At 30.4% G+C, this 21,406-nt stretch overlaps 1 protein-coding gene across 6 annotated transcripts in view; it reads left to right on the plus strand.

Moving 5' to 3' along the window:
• Window positions 1-21,406, plus strand: part of LOC127276942 (neural cell adhesion molecule 2) — a 1,005,192-nt gene that overhangs the window by 460,417 nt on the left and 523,369 nt on the right. For 5 of the 6 annotated variants that reach the window (XM_051297698.1, XM_051297696.1, XM_051297697.1 and 2 more), the window contains one exon: window positions 17,369-17,528. The exons of the other annotated variant lie outside the window; for it this stretch is intronic. In XM_051297698.1, coding sequence (XP_051153655.1) covers window positions 17,369-17,528 — 160 coding nt within the window. The remainder of the gene's footprint in view (window positions 1-17,368; window positions 17,529-21,406) is intronic. 6 annotated transcript variants of the gene reach the window in all.

A 21,406-nucleotide genomic window follows, 5' to 3' on the forward strand; every position in this document is an offset into this window, starting at 1 on the left:
AACCCCCTGAGTTCTTCCCCAATTCTGCTAATCGCTGAATGAAGCGCTGTTTCTACAGAACAGCCTGCTCTAAACGCGTGCTGTCCCGGATGTAATGGTACTTCCATTACAGTTTCTCCAACATCTTAAGGATGAAGGAGGTTGAACTGATCGGTCTGAAGTCATTGGCTGCTGTATAACGAGCACGCCCAGCCTTCGGAATAAACACTACTCTGGTCATTTTCCATGCCTCAGGAGTGTAACCTAGAGCTATACTTGCTCTCATGATTTTAACCAAAGGTAAACGAACATACCGCAGTCCTTTTTGTAAGAGAACCGGATTTATGCTGTCTCCCCTTGGTGCATTAAATGGCTTAAACCGGCCTAAAGCCCAATCAATCTTTTCCAGAGTCACAATTTCGGATGCAAGTTTCCAGTGTAATCGTCCAGGACGAGATTTACGTGGATTCCGATCCCCATTGCTCTGCTCTGATTCTCTGATGTCTGGGAAATTAATTCTTACAAGATGCTTCAGGCACTCAGCTCTGTCACGGGCGAATCGTCCGTTAGGTAGCTTAATTGAAGATAGCTTAGCTGTGGCATGTCTGGATAGAATTTTATGAAGTCTGGATGCTTCTGGTATCTTCTCAATGCCTTCGCAAAAGCTCCTCCAGCCGGATGCTCTAGCCTTATCTATCCCTTTCTTATAGGAATTACGTGCGTTATGGTACAAAGCCCATGCCTGTTGATTCCTACTTTTCTTTGCTCTATGCAGCAACTTTCTCACCTTACCCCTAAGACTTTCCAACTCAGCATACCACCAAGTACTTTTCCTGCTAGTTTCTAGTCTTTCAGGGTTACAGTTTCTCTCAAAAGCGGAAATAATTGAACCCTGCAGTAAATTTGCTGCAAGTTCCAACTTCCAAGCATTCCATGGAGTCCCTAAGGTCTTTACAATATGAAAAACAATTGGTACTTCTAGGATTACGACACCACCTAAATTCACGAGCAGCTGACTCTATTCTGAACGTTATATGTCTGTGGTCTGAAAGTGAGTCTTCATCCGACACTTTCCAATCCTGCACTTCCTCCCACAATGACCTCGAAAAGATAGTAATATCCAAACCCTCCCTCCTGTTTTTAGTAACAAAGGTAGGCTCGTTTCCCTGATTAAGGAAATCTAGGTCTGAATCAACTAGAAAGTCTAGATGTTTCACTCCCCTATCATTGATGTCTGTTCTACCCCAAATAACATGGTGTGCGTTGGCATCACAACCCAGAATCAGAAAAAGTTCCTCCTGATGACAGTACTCCACCAGTCTTAACACCTCTTCTGGTGGTGATGGTTCATTTTCTAATCCCGGAAAGTAACCAGAGGCAACAGTCACCTCTTTGTTACTTAGATTTTTATCTCTATACATGACTTTTATAACTGCCAGATATCGACTAGTTAACTCTAAAAGAGGAAACGCATTTACTCCCTTATAGGCGATACACGCCCTGGGTGCCAATTCCTGTGGTGAACTCACTAACTCCCCACAGTTACTCAAACCTCTCATCTTACCCTTGTAATCCCAAGGTTCTTGAATAAAGGCAATAGCTGTATGCATCGCTGTCAAGCTCTTGGCTAGAATTGCCGTTGCGCTTTTACAGTGATGCAAGTTAATCTGCGAACATTGAATTCCGTGGCCCGTCAAGTTTAGGACTGACCCTCGGAAACCTCCGTCGCTTTCCTACTCGTGCCTTGTCCACCACTCACCGTGTTAGTTCTGTGCTTACTCACCCTAAGAGTGATCTGCCCAAGACCGAGACACAGTTTGTAGTGAAGAGACTCGAGCACACCCAGCTGAGTCTCTGGCACACCCACCGCGAGAGTCCAGCCTGTAGCCGTAGAGACTACGCCTGAGTCTGTTGTCTCGCCACCCGAATACAACCTCCAATTAGTTGTATCCACCCCAGGATTCTGTCTCCTAAGGTTAGTCAGGACTGCAGCTTTTTCGTGTCCTAACCGACAGACCCAGCCTTGCTTTTATCAGGCATAGAAGTCGAGGAAGAAACAGGTTGAGACCTTTGTCGGTTCTGCTCCCTAAGCCTCTTCAACCTTCTTCTTGCGCTGCCACTGAGCGTTTTACCCTTAACGGATAAGCTCGCCATTAGGTCTTCAACCACAGGAACATGGGACGGTCCTGAACTGTTCTTCGTCAGAGCCTCAGAACTTAGTGGTCCCTTTCAGGTTCCATTTCGTTGTGAGGCGAAATTGCCGAGGTTGAAGGTACCGTTAAAGGTGCCCTTTCTTCCTGCGGCAAAATCTTCAGCCCTGAAACCCGACTCTCCGAAGAGTGTTCGGTATTCTCGGGCGAAACACTTTTATTTTTATTGTCTGTATTATTTATATAGATCCCACGAGTACAGGGGAACAGAAGGTCCATCTTCACAGAGCCCCTTATGCAAGGATAAGACTAAATATTACTGAGATTTCGTCTGGTGTCTCAGAGTCTCCGTTTGCGATACCTTCATCACAACCCCGCAGAACGCCAGAGCGACCACAGATAGGCACAGTCGCCACCCGAACATTAAGAGTGCTAAACATGTGCAAGACTGAAAGCCAACCCACGCCCGCGCCCACTCTCCGCAGGAGCGAGATGAATTTGGTAACCCTGGTACCATTCATCCATCGACACGGCGAAAACATCTTGGATTGGAGGGGGCTAGATGACTCGCGCCTCCTTACTCCAGATTCCTCGCCCCTCAAGAGGAATTTAATGATACGTTATAATATTAATCTGTAAAATGGTTAGGTTTTTACAGTACACATAACAGTTAGGTAAATAAATCTGACATGTAATAATTTTTTATTTATAATTAAAGCATATTTATTTCTAAGTACAATTTGTTCACATTAATGTAGATCCAATTCCATTAATTTTAGGAATTATTTCACACCAAATTTTGCATAAATTTTTTAAACCAAAAGTCATAATATCAATAAATGTCTTAAATTTTAAACATATAAAATCATATTTTCTTTCCATTTTTATGATTAATTGGGACATTTCATAGGAGATTAAAGTTGTAGTCTCAAATTTTTTCTACTTTTGGCTACAAATGCATTATTCCCTCCTTTTTTCCCTTTAACATATCTAATATCAATCTTCTTTTCATCCAAATACTTACTTTGTCGCCAGCCTTTGCAGCGAGAAGTTGCAAGTTACGTTGTAGTTTCTGCAGTAAAAGTATAGACGAAATGAGAAAACCAACTAAATTGTGTTGTAATCCTTTTAATTTAGAAAAACATAAAAATATTAGTAAAAATATAAAATTAACAACAACAATTAAATTAATAATTTATTGGAAAGTATTCTAATAGACCCCAAGAAAGTAATGAAGAACCATATCCTTGTGGAACGGAAAGCTGAATTAGGAGTGATGAGGAATATTCATATGATGATTTTAAAAAAGAAATGATAATCAATCTTCAAAAGAAAATTAGTTAATGCCTGGACAGAAAGAATGTGTACCTGTGAAAAATGAAACGACGGGAAAACGTGTGTGTTTACAAAAAAGATTAATTTTGTGTAATTTGAAAGAAGCCTTTGCAAGTTTTAAAGAATTATATCTAAATATAAATATAGGATTTACTAAATTTGCTTAATTACGACCAAAAGAGTGCATTTTAGCCGATCATAATGGAACTCACAACATTTGTGACTGTGAGACACACAAAAATTTTAAGTTATGTTTAGGGAAGTATTAAAACCAATTTTAGATGCATCTTCAGTACTTTCATAACATAAATTTTTAAAAGAAATGTTATGTGAGGTTCCAAAAACGTCGTGGCATTTTTCTAAGTGCAAAAATTGTCCAGGTTTTTCTCGAATTGAAAAAGAATTAGAATTTCTTTTTTAAAATTTTTAATTTATTCAGTGTCTTATCCACAGTGGACTAATACTGACCGTTGTTCTATAGAATCAATCACTTTAGAAGTTCCGGAATTTATTAAAAAACTTGATTCAAAAGCAAAAAAAGATCGTTTTTAATTCATTAAACGCGTTCTCTTGTTCGTCTGTACATTTAAAAGGTTGTTTCTTTTTTGTCAAGCGCGCTAACGGCTCGTAAATTTGTGCATAATTTTTAATAAACCTTCAATACCACGAGGTGATTCCAATAAACCGGAGAAGTTGTCGCAACGTTTTCGGTCGAGGATAATTTAGTATGGGGCGAACTTTTTCGTCATCGACTGACAAACCTTCTTGATTTACACAAAACTTACGTTTATCCGGATTAAGGATGTGGTCTGATTTAGTTAATTTATTTATAACTCGTTCAAGCCATACCAAATGGTCCTCGTATGTCTCAGTCACGTTTTTTAACTCTTTCCGTGTTTGAGAAAAAATTCCATGATGTGGTCCCAAAATGTCCAGAAATTTCTGTCCGACAGATTTTTATGAAACTTAGCATATAAGGGTTTATGAGGTTAATAAAGAATTACTTAATTATTGTAAAAAATAGAGTCAGTTATATTTGTAGTGTTTCAAAGATGATGTAAAAAATATAATTTTGCAATCTATATAACAAATTGCATATATTTTGTGATAAGATGTTCACGATCCAACGTTGGGTCGCTGACAAGGAAAGGGTTAAGTCATATAAATATGCCAATACAAAGGGTTTCATATCAGGAGTTATTATTTTATCAATAAGCCTTTGGAAGGTGGCTAGTGCACCGCAAAGGCTAATCTAATTATTTTATACTGCATTAGGCGTAATCCCGGTACGAAGGAAGTAGTTTTTGCCTTACTTTCTTTGCTTAATAATATTTGATAATATCCTAATTTCAAATCCAATTTGGAAACATATTTATTTGAGCTAAGTTTATCCAAAATCTCTGCCATGAAAGGTAACGCATAGGAGTCTTTAACTGATACAGTGTTAACTTTCCTAAAGTCAATGCAGAGGCGGTAGGTTCTCTGAAACCAGCGAAATAATGTTTTTAGAAGTATTTGAAGTTGTCTACTTTCTTCATTTGTTAACTCGACTAATCCTGCACACGAATCCCCTTTATTCGGCTTGACTTGACTCAAATCTATCCTGACAATCAATTTGTCTGATGCCCACAATTTCTGATCAATAATATCAATTATTATTCCAAATGTTCGCAAAAAATCCATACCTAATATGCTGAACCCGTATCTACTAGTGCTTTAATTTCTGTATCCCCTATTAAAATATTCCATCGCAGCCTAATTTATTAATTTTATTTCCTTCCTGTCCGAAATGACAAATTAAGTAGGGACTATTAGTACTAAGCGGAATAATATTAAGCGACTCAATTTTACAATTAATAAGTTGTTCAAAAAGTTCTTTCAATTTATGATCAAAAAGGATCGATTCACTATTCGGGTTCATCAATTTGTTTGTAAAATTTCTAATATCTAGATTTTCTAAATTCGAACAAGATCCTACACGGAGAGAAAAATCAAGTGTTTGTAGTATGGGAGACCTCTATGTTAATTTTTTATGGACGTTCCTGCTTAAGAAGCGTGGCCTTATACTACAGTTGCATAAAACTTTACCGAAAAAGCATAAATTCGTGCAATCGTAGGATGCTGATGGCTCATGCGTTTAAAGGTAGAACTTTAATGCTACAAACGCTTATTTTTTCTCTCCGTGTATTATATAATTCTCACGACCCTCATTATTCGCGGTTATTTTAGTCGTATCCGATTGATTTTTCACTTTATTATCAAGGGTTTGTAAAACTAAATAAGAAGGATCATCGACCCTAAGGTTAATCTCCTTCTTCATTTTTCCTTACAGTAAACCGATTCACATTTATACTTGGTAGTGCCTTTTTCTCCGCATATGTGACAAAGTCTATAATATTCGACTGGGCATTTCCCCAACGCATGATCATCATTACCACAATTAAAGCAAGGAGGCTGAGACTTAGGTTCACGAAACTTTTTCTTTACTTGTGAATCTTTTTTACTTTGTGAATTATTCGAACTACTAATTCTTTATTTTCCGAAATAGAAGTTGATTTCGATTCAAAATTTCCCGAATAAGCGAATTCTGGAAAAAATGAATTTTCCGGCTTCACCGGAGTTCTTTCGATTTTAAGCGGCTTTAACATTCGCTCAACTTCGGGAGGTATTACAGAAAATTCATTTATGGCATTAAATTCGCGCCTGTTTATTGAATGTTTTATTTCAGAGCGGAGATTGAAATATATTCTATCCAATACTTCAATCAATGAGAACGATCGAGTGAATTTTGAATAAAGACATCGCATACTAATAATGTATATTGTAGTGAACTCATCCGGACCTTGTATTTGATTTAAAATTTGTTCTTGATAATTTTTATCCCCAAAATTAGCAAGACACGTGCCCTTAAATTGGTCCCACGAAGAACAATTATATTTATTTAATCTAAACCACAGGACCTCAATGCCATCTAAAAGCAACGGTGCTGTAAAAAAGAACGTCTTCACCAGGAAGTAATGAGATCTCTATCGCATCCTCGACTCGTGATAATAAAATTTCATCCGTTGGGGTCCATTTTACTTGTCTATCTTCTTGTAAAAATTTAAAAAAGCGATAGGCCCGATCGCGAAGAACTTCGAGTGACCCGATTGTATTAATCCTATGTGAAGCAAAGAAAATTTTCAGATTTTGCAAGGGCCAATCAGCAAAAGAATTTTCGTACATATTTCCAAGTTCCGCCATTTTCAAAAGTTAATTATAGTTCTGGTAGGAACCTTACTAGTTGAAGGATAGCGAACTGTCAGTATATGGTCAACCAAACAAAATAAAACAATTAAACCATCAGTCCTTCATCACAAAAAAATTGTTGTAAATATATAAGAAAAGGATTGTCAGCATAGTCAACAAAAATATTTTTGTATAACAAAGAATTTTAGATCACCGTTCACTGTCTACTGGAGAAATAATGACAGCAAATAATAAAATCAATTATAATTCAATTTGAATTAAAATTTTTTTAAAAACTTATAATATAATGTTTTATTTAAACCCAGTTTTATTTACGAAGCGGAAGGCTTCTAACTAAGGAAACTAGTAGGAAACAGAATGCTTTTGATTGATGAACCAAAGGTATGTTTATTTTCTCTTTTATTATAACATTCGTAGAAACTGTCAGGTTGTTTGCGTCCAAATATTTGATCTCACTGAAAGCAGAATCAAACACTTAGAACTCAAAATTAAGATTTCTAGTGTAACATACATAAATCAGAATGACTTACCTCATTTTAAATGTAATTTTTGTTCCTGAAGTCAATTGATTGAGGAACGCCCCAACATTCGCGACTTGCTGGTCCAAGCCTGGCAAACACCAAAATTGGCAGAAAATTTGGAATTGATTATAATGACTGGCTCAAGGCTGGCGGAGATTCAAATAGAGAAAATTGGCTCAAAGTTGGCGGAGTTCCAAATAGAGCAAACTGGCCCAAAGCTGGCGAAGATCCAGAAAGAGTGAAACTGGCTCAAGACTAGCAATTGACGTTGAACTCGAATTACTTCTTGAATAACAGTTAATACTGCTCCCTGAGCCGGAATTCTATATGAGTGTAGATACTTGATGTAGAAACTTTCTAGCAGAACTTGAATTTCTTGAAGAGGAACCGATGAAAATGACACCCAAATAAAGACTGATTTGTTTCTCAAAAATGTATGGTTTATATAGTAGAAAACCAATCGATAAGCGTAGGATCGATATTCTTAGGCAAGGGGTTAGCCAGAATCACGCGATTACAATACCATATTTGGTCATCTTCATATACTTATTTTTAACAGAATTGAGGGCTTGTGACACGTGTGAAAAAACAGGGGTTCGTCGTGCAACAGGTCGATAATTTTCAGACATATATAAATTTAAACAATAAATTTTTAATGCCAATCTGGCAAGAAAACAACAATTTTAATTTACTGGGACTCACCGTTGATACACCGTCGACCCCGAATTGCGCCTTGTCTTGTCACAGTTTTTTTGACAATATTGAACAATCAATATTTTGCTTTTAAAATTAACGATTTTTGGCGTGATGCGATTTATATTATCATCAAACAGAGAATGAATAATAATTATAAATGGCCGGTTAATAGACGCTAAGGCGTCATTAATTGCACTTTGTTTTTGACTAAAAAGATGAACTAATTAATTTTTTTCAAATTATTTTTTTAATTTTTCACTTATCCGCAAATCAAAAATATTGTCGGTCGATAAAGCAGAGCGCCTTATTATCATTTTAATAAATTTTTTTTAGGAAAAACAAGAAGAGATTCCAGTTTTGATGGAATAATTAAAACAAAATTAACACACAAAAAAAATTATTTGTTTTTGTACGTGGCAAAATGCCGCGTCACAATATATGTAAATTGTATGACTTATGGTTTATAATCAATTTAGTGAGTTTTTCGATTATTAAAAAACTTTTTTTTGGTATCCTTATAAAATGAAAAATTTCTTTTGATTTTTTTGTTCAAAATAATATTTTATACATTTGAGTTGAATTTATCATTAGAATATCCTTTCTTAAAAAAAAATAGTTCGAGAAACTCGAAAAATTGTCGAGAATCTCGAATTGGACACGAAAATGACATTTATTTTTAAGAAAAACAATTTAATATTTGTTTAAAATGGGTAAAACGTAAAGTGAATGTGTATATTACTATTAATTAAAAAAAATTATAACATTCGTTCATATGTAAACATTTTTTAGTATTTTTTTCTTTCTAATAAAAACTCGAATCGACGAAGTCAAATAATTGAACTCGAAAGTACACGCGACTAACAGCTGACTTCTATTTTCATAACACAAATTAACACAAAAAAAATAATATAAATTGGAAGTAAAGAACATATGTTATTTTAATTATTTATAAATTGTATTTTTAAAAGGAATTATTTTTCAATGAAAAATGTGTAATATGTTACACATGTTTTTACAGCTGTCACTTTTTTTTTGCATATAACCTACACTTATTAGGTTAGGTAAGTTGATTGGTTAGGACCAAAATAAAACGCGCTATTTTTGAATTGCCCTGGCGGATTGGGTAAACCGAGATGTAACCGAATTGGGTTATGATTCGGTTACGTTTCGGTTACTTGTGAAAAATTGTCGTTAATCGACGAAATATGTTGTAAATAACTATTAGGAATGGTTAATAGACATTTAGAGGTCTTATTTATACAATAATAACAATAAATTAAGATATAATTACTCAATAATAAGTGTTTTAAGTGTAGGATGCATACAGTTGTTGATCGAGTTACCATATATGTATATTACCATCAGCGGGAGCTGTGATACGCGCTTTAAACAGTAGATGGCGTTGAAAATTACTTTGTGAATGAATTTATAAAATTAAACTTTAGAGTGTAAAATGTGTAAGTGAATATAAGTTTTAAAAAAATAGATCGATTAATTAAAACAACTTTTTTCATTTCTACAAATATAAAAAAAAAAATTTTCTGAATAAAAATTTTTTTTTCTCAATGACATGAGAAAAATTAATTGTGACACAAAGAAATCTATTTTTCCATAAAAAAATTTTTTTCTTAATAATAATTTTTTTTTCACAATGAAATGAAAAGATTAATTTTTACACAAACAAATTTTTTTCTCAATAAAAAAATTTCTTTTCTTAATGAAAGGAGAAAGATTAATTTTGACAGAAAAAAAATTCTTTTCATTAAAAAAATTTTTGTTCGTAATAAAATTTTTTTTTATTTGTACAAATGAAAAAAGTTGTTTTAATAAATCGATCTATTATTTTAAAACTTATATTCACTTACACATTTGACACTCAAGGGTTTAATTTTAGAAATTCATTCACAAAGTAATCTTTAACGCCATCTAGTGTTTAACGCGCGCATCACAGCTGCCGCTGATGGTAATATACACCCACATAGCACCGAAGATTTAATAAATATTTATTAAATATTTATTTTCAATGTTCGCAGTATTTAGAATAAAGGTTAAGTAAAGCTTCTGTAAATATTTAAATGTCCGCACTTGAGCAAATGTTTAGCGCGAACCTTGAGTGAAGCTTGAAATTAAATATTGGTTAAAGGTTCGGCTCGAAACTTGAGTAAAGCTTTAAATTAAATATGTGACGTTCCATGAGGAAAGGGACCTTAGCTGCAATAGACGCATTTTCCAGAAAAGGTATTTAAAGTAGAGCGTCCCTGATTGGTTGAGACCCTCCATCGAAAATCAGCCCCACCACCTTACTACTACATCGTTCCTACAGCTCACACTTACGACAAGTATACTAGTAGTAGTAGTGGTGGGGATGGTTTCTGTAGTCCGTGCTGGAACGCGATTAACATGGTCATGATTAATGCTTTATAACAAAAAAACTAAATAGAAAAGTACAATTTTTAACTTTTGTATCTGAAAGAGCAACTCAAGATCTATCGACTGATATCAAAAACTCAATTTTCATTTTTTTGCAGCTAAGGTCCCTTTCCTCATGGAACGTCACATATTCGTTAAAGGTTCAGCTCAAACCTTGATTAAAGCTTGAAAAAAATATTCGATAAATGTTCGCCCAGATAGCTGGATTTTAAAATTATCTAATCATAAAGTATTAATTGTATTAATAATAATAATATAATTAAAATAATTATATCTTTAATTTGAATCAGTTTAATGAATAAATTGATTTGAGAAATTTTAGTTTTCAAAAATGAAAAAAAATAATAATTTCCTAAAATTAGGGACTCATAATTAATTAAGCAATTTTTTAGAGACTTTAAATAACGAAATTAATTTTGAAAATAAATTTGGGGGACCGAGGATCGAACACGGGTTCGACGAACGCAAACGCAATACCTAACCAACCGAGCTATACAGGGAACTGTGATTGAAAAAAAAAATCTTGCTCTTAAGCTACAAGTGATTTTATTGGTTTGCGGAAAACGGAGAAATAATTTAAAACTAGATTTTTTGTTTCGACAGTATATAACCAAACAAAAATTATCTTAACCATCGAAACAATTCGTGCCGCTTTCCGCAAACCATAAATAAGCACTCTAAATGTCTATTAACCATTCCTAATAGTTATTTACAACATATTTCGTCGATTAACGACAATATTTTACAAGGAACCGAAACGGAACCGAATCGTAACCCAATTCGGTTACAACTCGGTTTACCCAATCCGCCAGGGTGAATTGAAAAATGATAGTGATATGATACATAATATATAAATTAATAAAAAAAACTTATTAGTAATATTATATTATTATGTAAATATTCTTTTTAATTAAAAATTATTCATAAAAAAGAAATAATAAAAACATGTGGGTGCCAAAAAAGTTTATTTGTAATTTTATATTAAATATATAAATATGCATTATTTAAGCTTTATTTATTATTATTATAATATTATAACTCTAATAAGAATAAAATTCTTTGCAAGAATTCATTGTTTTCATAAATAATAAATTTCTTTTCAAGAATTCAATTATTTTTTAAAAAAATTTAATAAAATCTATTCATGACAGGATTAAAATTTTTTAATACAATTTAAAATTAATTCCTTAAAGTCGATTAATTAACAACACAGGCACACAAAAAATAAAAAGTTGTTTGGCCGAGACACTACACTGGTCTATTTTCATGTATTTTTTCACGCTGAATCCGAATCCGAAGTCAGAATTATCAGATTGGCTCTTATTTTTGAGATAAACTCAAAAAACTGCTCAGAAAGAAAAATAAAATCAAAAAGTTAAAAAATTTTTGAATGTCACTGCGATAGTGTAATTCCATGTATTTTTTGTCGCTGAATCCGAATCCAAAGTCAGAATTGTTAGATTCGCTCAAATTTTTGAGATAATTGCAAAAAAACACAAGTAACAAAAAACTCAAAATACTCAAAATCAGTTTTTTGGAATTATCTTCAAAATTTGAGCCAATCTGTCAATTCTGACTTCGAATTCGGATTCAGCGTGAAAAAATACATGAAAATGCACTATCGTAATGTTTCGTCAAAAAAAAATTTCTTTGAGCTAAAATCGCCAAAAACTGATAAAAATTCTGAATTAGGGGCACAGATAATTTTTTTTGCCGAAACACTACGATAGTGCATTTTGATGTATTTTTTCACGCTGAATCCGAATTCGAAGTCAGAATTGACAGATTGGCTCAAATTTTGAAGATAATTCCAAAAAACTGATTTTGAGTATTTTGAGTTTTTTGTTACTTGTGTTTTTTTGCAATTATCTCAAAAATTTGAGCGAATCTAACAATTCTGACTTCGGATTCGGATTCAGCGTGAAAAAATACATAAAAATAGACTAGTGTAGTGTTTCGGCCAAACAACTTTTTATTTTTTGTGTGCCTGTGCAATTAATTCTATTAATTTTAATGAAATTAATTGTTAATTAATTAATTTTTTTATTGACTTTTGTATTTGTATTCAAATAATTGAATTTACATAAATTTTTTAATAGAGTTTAAAAATAAAAATTATTCAGTTAAAATTTTACGCAATAATTTAATAGAAGTGTGATGGTATGAATTTTTAGAAATAATTAAATTTAAAAGAATTTTTTATTATATATATTTAAATTTTTTTTATTAAATTATTAATTTATTATTTTTCTTAAAAAATGTATTATGTTTTGAATGATTCTATTTAAAAATGTCAATGAAGAAATTATTGATTTGAAGAATTTTAAATTAGAATTTAAAAAAAATTGGACTTCGCAAAAATTCATAATTGAAGTTGTTAGCAAGAAGATTAGAAAAAAAGTAAATATTTTTTATCACAAAAAAATTAAGGAAAAAGTCAGAGAAATAAATTACACAATCAAATTATTTTTTTATTAAAAAATAATTGAGTAGAAAAATTTAAATAGGAGAAAAGAAATAAAAATATTTTTAAAAAAATTTGTTTTCAAAAAAAAGAAGTTACAATATTTAATAAAGGAGAGAAATAAATTTTTTTTAATAAAAACATTTTTTATTTCTCAAACGAACAATCGATGAAAAAATATAAAAAATATTATACAAAAATATTTTTTTTAAATATAATATGTACATTTTTTTTATAAAAAAAATTAAAATTAAAATTAAAATATAATAAAATAATAAAAATATAGAAAAACTTTTTTTAGATTAAATTATCAATTCTTGAATGTATTTTTGTATTATTTTTGTATTTAATTTTATATATATATTTAAAGAAAAAATGTCAAATAGAATTTTTGAATTTAGGATGAACTACATTGAAACGTTGTTTTTAAAAGTAAATAAATTTCATAAAGTTTTCAGATTATAAAATAATTTAACATTTTTTTTTAATTGAGAAACAACATTCTCTTTTTAAATGTAATTTTATTTAAAACTTTTTAGAAGAAATTCTTGAGTTTTAATATTTATATATTAATTAAAAATAATATTGTCGATTTGATTTGAAAATCTAATTAATATATAACCTTGCTTATGATTGTTATTTGATTGTTTGGAATGAAAATATAAATTTCTATCTATCTCCATTTAATATAATATTCACAATTTTCAAAATAATTTCAATGTTAATTCCTTTTGAAATATAACTATTTCTAAAAGATTTGAAATTATGTAGAAAATTATGAATATTATATTATATTTCGAAAAGAATTTACATTGAAAGAACATTTTAAATATATTATTATTGTTTGCAATGGAAAAATAAATAGGTTTATTTTTTTTTTTTATTCATTTATATATTGATATTTTTTTCTATAATTGAAAAAAAATAATTTTTGATTATAACATATATATATTTTGTTTTAAAAAAATGCGTTGAATAAATTTTTCATTTTAGGAAGAATTGCAGTTGAAATTTGAATCAATAATGAAAAAATATATATTTTTATATTATAATAGTAATGAGGTTTGTTTAAAAATAATTATTAATTTTTCGAAGAATTTATTTATGTATATTAAAAATATAAATTAATTACTATATTATGTTAAAAATATAATAAAAACAAATATATATATATATGGGACGTTTCACGTCAACCGGCCCAAAGCTATGTCCAAAATTCTATGCAATAAAAATAAACATGTAATACATGAAAATACTAGTAAACTCATCCACTTTCAATTGCAAAGTGGCAGAATTGAAAATTCAAAAAGGCGTCCTTACTATGTCAAGTGGAAGCGGCTAACTTCAGAAATAAGTAAATATATTTATTAATTTCTTTTAGAAAATTATGCAAAAATTTTAGGTCACCACATATTTTAATGTTTTTGAGGTCGCTGATTACGAATCTGAAGTCAGTTTTTCAAAATTCAAAATGGCGGATCCAATATGGCGGATTATTTTTTAAAAATTCATTGAATTTGATTGAAACTTGTTACCCGGGGGTTTCCGAGGTCGCTGATTACGAATCTGAAGTCAGTTTTTCAAAATTAAAAATGGCGGATCCAATATGGCGGATTATTTTTTAAAAATTCATTGAATTTGATTGAAACTTGTTACCCGGGGGTTTCCGAGGTCGCTGATTACGAATCAGAAGTCAGTTTTTCAAAATTAAAAATGGCGGATCCAATATGGCGGATTTTTTTAAATATTCATTGAATTTGATTGAAACTTGTTACTCGGGGGTTTCCGAGGTCGCTGATTACGAATCAGAAGACAGTTTTTCAAAATTCAAAATGGCAAATCCAATATAATTACTTTGTGGCCTTTAAAAAGGCCGATTGTTATAATTATGAACTGTAAGAATGTGGTAGCCTTGACAAAGGCTGATTGTTTTAATTTTTAAACCATAATTTTTTGGTAGCCTTAAAAAAGGCCGTTTGAATTAAATTTACAAAATACATCCAAACCAATGTAATTATATTTTAATATTGCATAACTGCAATAGGATGAGGTGCATTTGAATATTTGAATATTTTTAATTGTTCTTCTGATGTTACAATAAAAGAATGAGCAGATTGAATTTTTGTAACACTAGGTGCTCTAGAAAATCTACTAGCAAGTTTTCGTTTCACTCTCTCGTGTTGTTGCTTGTTGTAAAAGAAAATCTGCGAAGTCTTGATATTTTGCTTAGCCCATTGGTAAAGAGTCTCTGCATTTAAAATGGCTTTGTCTGGTGAGGATTGCAAGCTAGCACGAGTGGCTTCTCTCTTTAAAATAGCTCCTATGCCATCACATGATCCTTTACAGTTGACACACTGAGGGTTTAATAAAAACATTTGAACATCGTGAAAAAAATGACAATCGCTAAAACATATCTTACGAAGTCTGAATAAGCTCTTTTATAATTTAGATATCGTCCATGTCTTTACGATGCTCAAATGTTCTTACTACTTACATGAACATTCATGAAAAAAATTATTATTACAGCCGCATTTAAAAAGTTACTAAAACTCAGTTAATCAGTTAATAATGAAATGCACTGAATCAGCCACATTATTTGATTATTCGTTTTCTTCCTTTCGATTTATACAGTTTCTTTGACTCGCAACAAGGTGAATAATTTTATCTACAAATATTGTACCTAATTTCCATCTAAATCATAGCAGGGGGTAAAGAAAAATTAAGGAAAAGTTGTGTTTGAGGAAGACCTCAGGCATCTCAGAACGCTAGGACTTCAGATTCATAATCAGCGACCTCCAAAACCCCTAAGTAAAAAGTTTCAATCAAATTCAATCAATTTTTAAAAATTCGTCCGTCATATTAAATCCGCCATTCTGAATTTTTAAAAACTGACTTCAGATTCGTAATCAGCGACCTCGAAAACCCCCAAGTAACAAGTTTCAAGCAAATTCAATGAATTTTTAAAAAATTCGTCCGCCATATTGGATCCTCCATTTTTAATTTTGAAAAACTGACTTCAGATTTGTAATGAGCGACCTGGAAAATCCCTGAGTAACAAGTTTGAAGCAAATTCAATAAATTTTTAAAAAATAATCCGCCATATTGGATCCGCCATTTTGAATTTTGAAAAACTGACTTCAGATTCGTAATCAGCGACCTCGAAAACCCCCGAGTAGCAAGTTTCAAGCAAATTCAATTAATTTTTAAAAAATAATCCGCCATATTGGATCCGCCATTTTGAATTTTGAAAAACTGACTTCAGATTCGTAATCAGCGACCCCAAAAACATTGAAATATGTGGTGACCTAAAATTTTTGCATAATTTTTTAAAAGAAATTAATAAACATAATTACTTATTTCTGAAGTTAGCCGCTTCCACTTGACATAGTAAGGACGGCATTTTGAATTTTCAATTCTGCCACTTTGCAATTGAAAGGGGATGAGTTTACGAGTATTTTCATTTATTACATGTTTATTTTTATTGCATAGAATTTTGGACATAGCTTTGGGCCGGTTGACGTGAAACGTCCCATATTTATTTTTGTAATTGTTATATGATTTTTACATTAATTATAAAATTAGAGTTTTGAACAATTCAACCCCTTTGCAGTGTTGCAAAAACAAAGCTTCCGTGCCCCATATGTGAGAAAAATTTTTTTTTTTAAATTGATATTATCATATTGTATGTTTTTGGGGTCGCTGATTACGAATTTGAAGTCATTTTTTCAAAATTTTCAAAATTCAAAATGGCGGATCCAATATGGTGGACAACAATTTAAAAATCCATTTAATTTACTTGAAACTTGTTACGCGGGGTTTTTTTTGGGTCGCTGATTACGAATCCGATGTCAGTTTTTCAAAATTCAAAATGGCGGATCCAATATGGCGACAAAAAAAAAATTTAAAATTCACTCGATTTGCCTGTAACTTGTTAGAGGAATTTTTAAATGTTAATTAATTAATTTTTGTTAAATTTTTAAATTTGTAATCCGACATATTGGATTCGCCATTTTAAATTTTGAAAAAGTGATATCAAATTTGTAACAAGTATAAAAAATGGAAAATACTTTTTTCAATGAAATTGGCTAAATACCAATCACTTTGAAATATACTTATAAAGTATTTATAAGCTTTTTAATGAAATTATTATTATTCATTATTTATTATAATTACCCTAAAAATCTCCATGAGGAAGCAAAGTCTTCGTGGAATGAAGACAAAAAGTACATTCCCCATGAGGGGAATACTTCATACTTCAACTTGTCAGCGGTTTTTATTTATTATTTTATTTATTTATTAAAATTGCGATATGGTGGTGTGAAAGCAGGTAACTCGGCTCACCTTATTATAAAGTCAATATGCGCCACTGACTGATTAGCCTTAAGAACCTAAAAAGTCAAAACTTTAACCCACAATACTTTCTACAATTTTTGAAAATGAAAACTTTCATATCTGTCAGTAGTAAATTAGAATTTTTCTCAGATCAAAAATATATTTATCAATTTTTATATTTTGCTTAATTATTTATGTTTGTTTCTTTTAAGAATTCATCACTACAGCATAACATCAATGCAGGCATTCTTATTGCATCTGATACTTTAACGTTGAGAGTTTTATCTATGTCTCAATTTGGACAATATTCTTGTCAGGTGACAAACGCCGTCGGTGTAATACGTAGTGCACCACTACAAATCAAGGTGAAATGTAAGTTTTATTATTCATACTATAATAATATCATCAGGTATTTTCTAGATATCATGAAGCGTACTAAGTGAAAAAGAAGTTAGTCGAATCGGGCTATAACTGGCACATAGTTTAGTCCTATAGGTGACAGGGTGAGTACTTTAACTACGAAGCATTGGGAGGTTTTATTAAAAACTGTAGAAAGGGAAGAGGGTTGAATTTTTTTGAAAAATGTAAACAGTGAATTTTTTAAGAGTAATGACTTTAAATACTAAAATAAAAAGAATATGGAAATGTCCTTCTTTTTAGGGTTTCGTTAACGCAGTGAACCAAAACGGAATCCTTATGGTTTCACTCATGTCCGTCCACAAAATCATTCCACCCCCCCCCCTAAAATCTAGCCATTTCAACAGAATGAGCTCAAACTTGGTATACATACATATTTTCGCGAGTAGATTAAACGAAAATTATAGCGAACCTGATTAGAATTGAATTGAATTTAGTTATATTCCAAAAACTCGAAATTTCGGAAAAAACCGTGACCCCTTAAACTTTTACAGTTTTGGAGCTAGGATGTTTAAACTTGGTATACATACCAGTCAGCACGTGTGGTGCCAGCGCTGTTTGAGATCGATGAACCCGTGAATGCTTTGCGCGTTTTCTAAATTGAAAAGACACTACACGTATAGTGACGTGCATTTTTGTTGCGTTTACCGCCCGTCGGACGGCATCTCAAGGTCCGAGCTTTTGTAAGCTTCCGATGGTAATTTTAAAGATCAACGTAAGTTTTTGAACAAATGTAATGTTCCTATTTCTTCTGTATATACTACGTTTTAGTTTGTATTTGGGGTAAAATTCCTGTAGCGTACTAAGTGAAAAAAAAGTTGATCGGATCGGGTTGTAACTGGCACATATTTATGCCCTAGGGGTGACTACTTTAACCACGAAGTATTATTAAGTTTTTTAAAAAACTGTCAGAGAGGGAGGGGGTTGAATTTTTTTGAAAAATTTAAACAGTGAATTGTTGAAGACTTGTAACATTTAAACAGAAAGAAGAAAAAAGATTTGTCCTGTATGTTTTTGGAAGGTTTTTTCCTGCTCTTCCGAATAATTCAAAAAAATCTTCAAAAAATTAAAATTTTGACACTTTTTTTTAAATTAAATTTTTTTTGATTTTTTTTAAGTTTGGTCCTTTTAATTTTTTTAATTTATTTTTTTTAAAGCTAAAAATGTGTATTTTCACCACAAAAAATATTGACATGTCCTTTATTGTTATTTTCGAGATAATTATTAATTAATTAATTAATGTGAATAAAACATGAAATATTTCACAAATAAAGAAAGTTTTTGCAATTTTGAAGCTACCAATTAAATCTGACGTAATTCCGCATCCAACGAGCCCTATATAGACTATTTTGGATTAGAGGCTTTTTTATAAACAATCGCCATGTTAGCCAATTGTTTATTAACAATCCACTAATCCAAGGTACTTCATATTGGGCTCGTTGGATGCGGAATTACGTCAACTTTCATTTAGTAACTTCAGAATTACGATGACTTTATTTGTTTATAAAATATATAATTTTTTATTAACATTAATTAATTAATTAACTAATGTCTCGAAAATAACAAAAAAGGACATCTCAATATTTTTTAAGATAAAATTCATCTGTAATAAACATAATAAATATCTAGGGCGATGAAAATAAAGAATTCAAATATGAAATTCTACGAATTTCTCAGTTTTTCTGTTATAATTGAGTGTAAACTGCATGTCCTCCAAGAATTGAGACAGATACATGTTCTAGCCGATTCATTATTTAGTCGATTCCGGTGTTTTCTTATAATTAATCCAGCCTTTGAAAATGGACGTTCTGCCGGTACAGAAGTCGCTTGAATGCTGAAGAGATCTCTGCACGGAAAAAAAGTACAACTATATTTAAGAATTTTTTCGCCATAATAGCTAAATATTTCGTCGAAAATGAACGAGCGATATTGTCATTATCGCTGTTTCGGCCAAAGTGAAAATCTTTGGTCAATATCTCTATATTGGTGAAAGTGTACTGCTAATTTATACTTTATGTCACTTTATAATAAAGATTTTGAAATTCCTTGTTTACAGTATTCAAAATGTATAACTAAAAACATAATTCTGGTGAATAGTTATAAAGATTAGACTGAAAGCTACCAAAAATGCGTGAAGTTTATAGAAAATGATGTAAAATATAGAAAATAATAATTAAATGATTATATAAAAACAATATTCTAAATTTAAATATTGTTAAAACATATCTTGTGTTTACAAAATTATAATTTACGGATTTTGAAATTTGAGGTTATGTTTTCAGTGAAATATTTGTTTTTTTAATATAAATAAAAATTATTTGATACAATAAATTTAATTTAATGGTTCATGTAAAGAAAATTATTTATTAATACAAATAATTTATTATTTATTGCTTATACATTATTTTATTAAAAATATTTCGATGAAATAAATAATTGATTTATAAGAAAAAAATCAAATTTTTAAAATAAAGCAATGAATTATTTGAAAAATTTAGTGGGACCTATGTATGAATATTCCTCACATTTAACTTATAAGAATTTCTGCGGCGTCGAATCTTAAATTATTGAATTTCTATTCAACAAAGTTTTATAAAGTAGATTTTACATTAAAAAAAATTTTTATATCAAAGAATTTTGATTGAACTGAAAGTAGATTTAAAAGAATTTGTATTTACTAGAACGTTTTTAAAGCAAATTTTCCAGTACTTCAAATTTCAAATTTATATAATTTCAATTTAAGGGAACTTTTGTTTAGAAAAATTGAACAATAAAGAACTAATATAAGTAGAACTTTTGTTAAGGGAGAATTCTGTTAAATAAAAATTAGTTCGATTTAAAATTTTCTTTAATAAGAATTTTGTTAAATAGAAATTCTTGTTAATTGTAGCTTCATTTAATGACAATTCTGTTAAGTAAATATTCTGCTATAAGTACATCGAAATTTACTGAAATAAAAATTCTATTAAATAAAAATTCTTTTTAGTGCAATTTTCCTTGACATACATTCCGTTAAATTGAAATTATATTAATTTGAAATTTGATGTTGGTATCAGAAAATCTCCTTATAAAATTTTGCTAAATAAAAATTCGAAAATTTAATATTCGTCATCGCAAAAATTCTTATAAATTAAATGTAGGGAATATTTTCATGTCTTCAATTAGTTCATTTATTTCACTTAAATATTTTATTTTTTTATGAAATATTATTTGACCCAATAATTTTGTTTTATGGTTTCTAGTTCCTTACAGGCTTCATAGTGACCCTAAAAAATATTTTAGGGAAAGTAAAGGACTGAAAATTTTGAAATAAGCGAATTTTAGGGTACTATGGAAATTACATAAATTATTACAGTGTCATTTCTAAAAGTAAAAAAAAACTAATTAGTTTGTATCGACTTTAATGGAAATGTAGTGAAATAATTCTCTCCATCAAAAATTTTAGATATTTATCAAATTTTATCAAGCATTTTAATACAAAATCTATCAAATAAGTCGTTTTGGACAATTTACATCAAAAGGAAAAAAATTGATTTTCTGTTGTAGTTTGTTTGTTTAAAATAAATATTTTATTATTAGAAGTTAAATGAATTGGATTAATTCTTTAGTAAAACAAAAATAATTCATAAAAATATTTCCAAGACATTTTATTTAAAATAATTCAAAATTGAATTGAAACAAATTTTTAAGAATTCAATTCAGTAGAACAAAATTTCGAAAATTTTTAATAAAATACATTAGAAATCTAAATAATTAAGCCAAGAATTTTAGATATAAATATTAGAAATAATTGAATTTTCAATTATATAAGTTAACTTGTTCAGAAATCATTA

The sequence above is a fragment of the Leptopilina boulardi genome, unplaced genomic scaffold (genome assembly GCF_019393585.1).
Source record: "Leptopilina boulardi isolate dan_hultmark-lab unplaced genomic scaffold, ZJU_Lbou_2.1 LbouV2_161, whole genome shotgun sequence".
In the NCBI taxonomy this organism is placed as follows: domain Eukaryota; kingdom Metazoa; phylum Arthropoda; class Insecta; order Hymenoptera; family Figitidae; genus Leptopilina; species Leptopilina boulardi.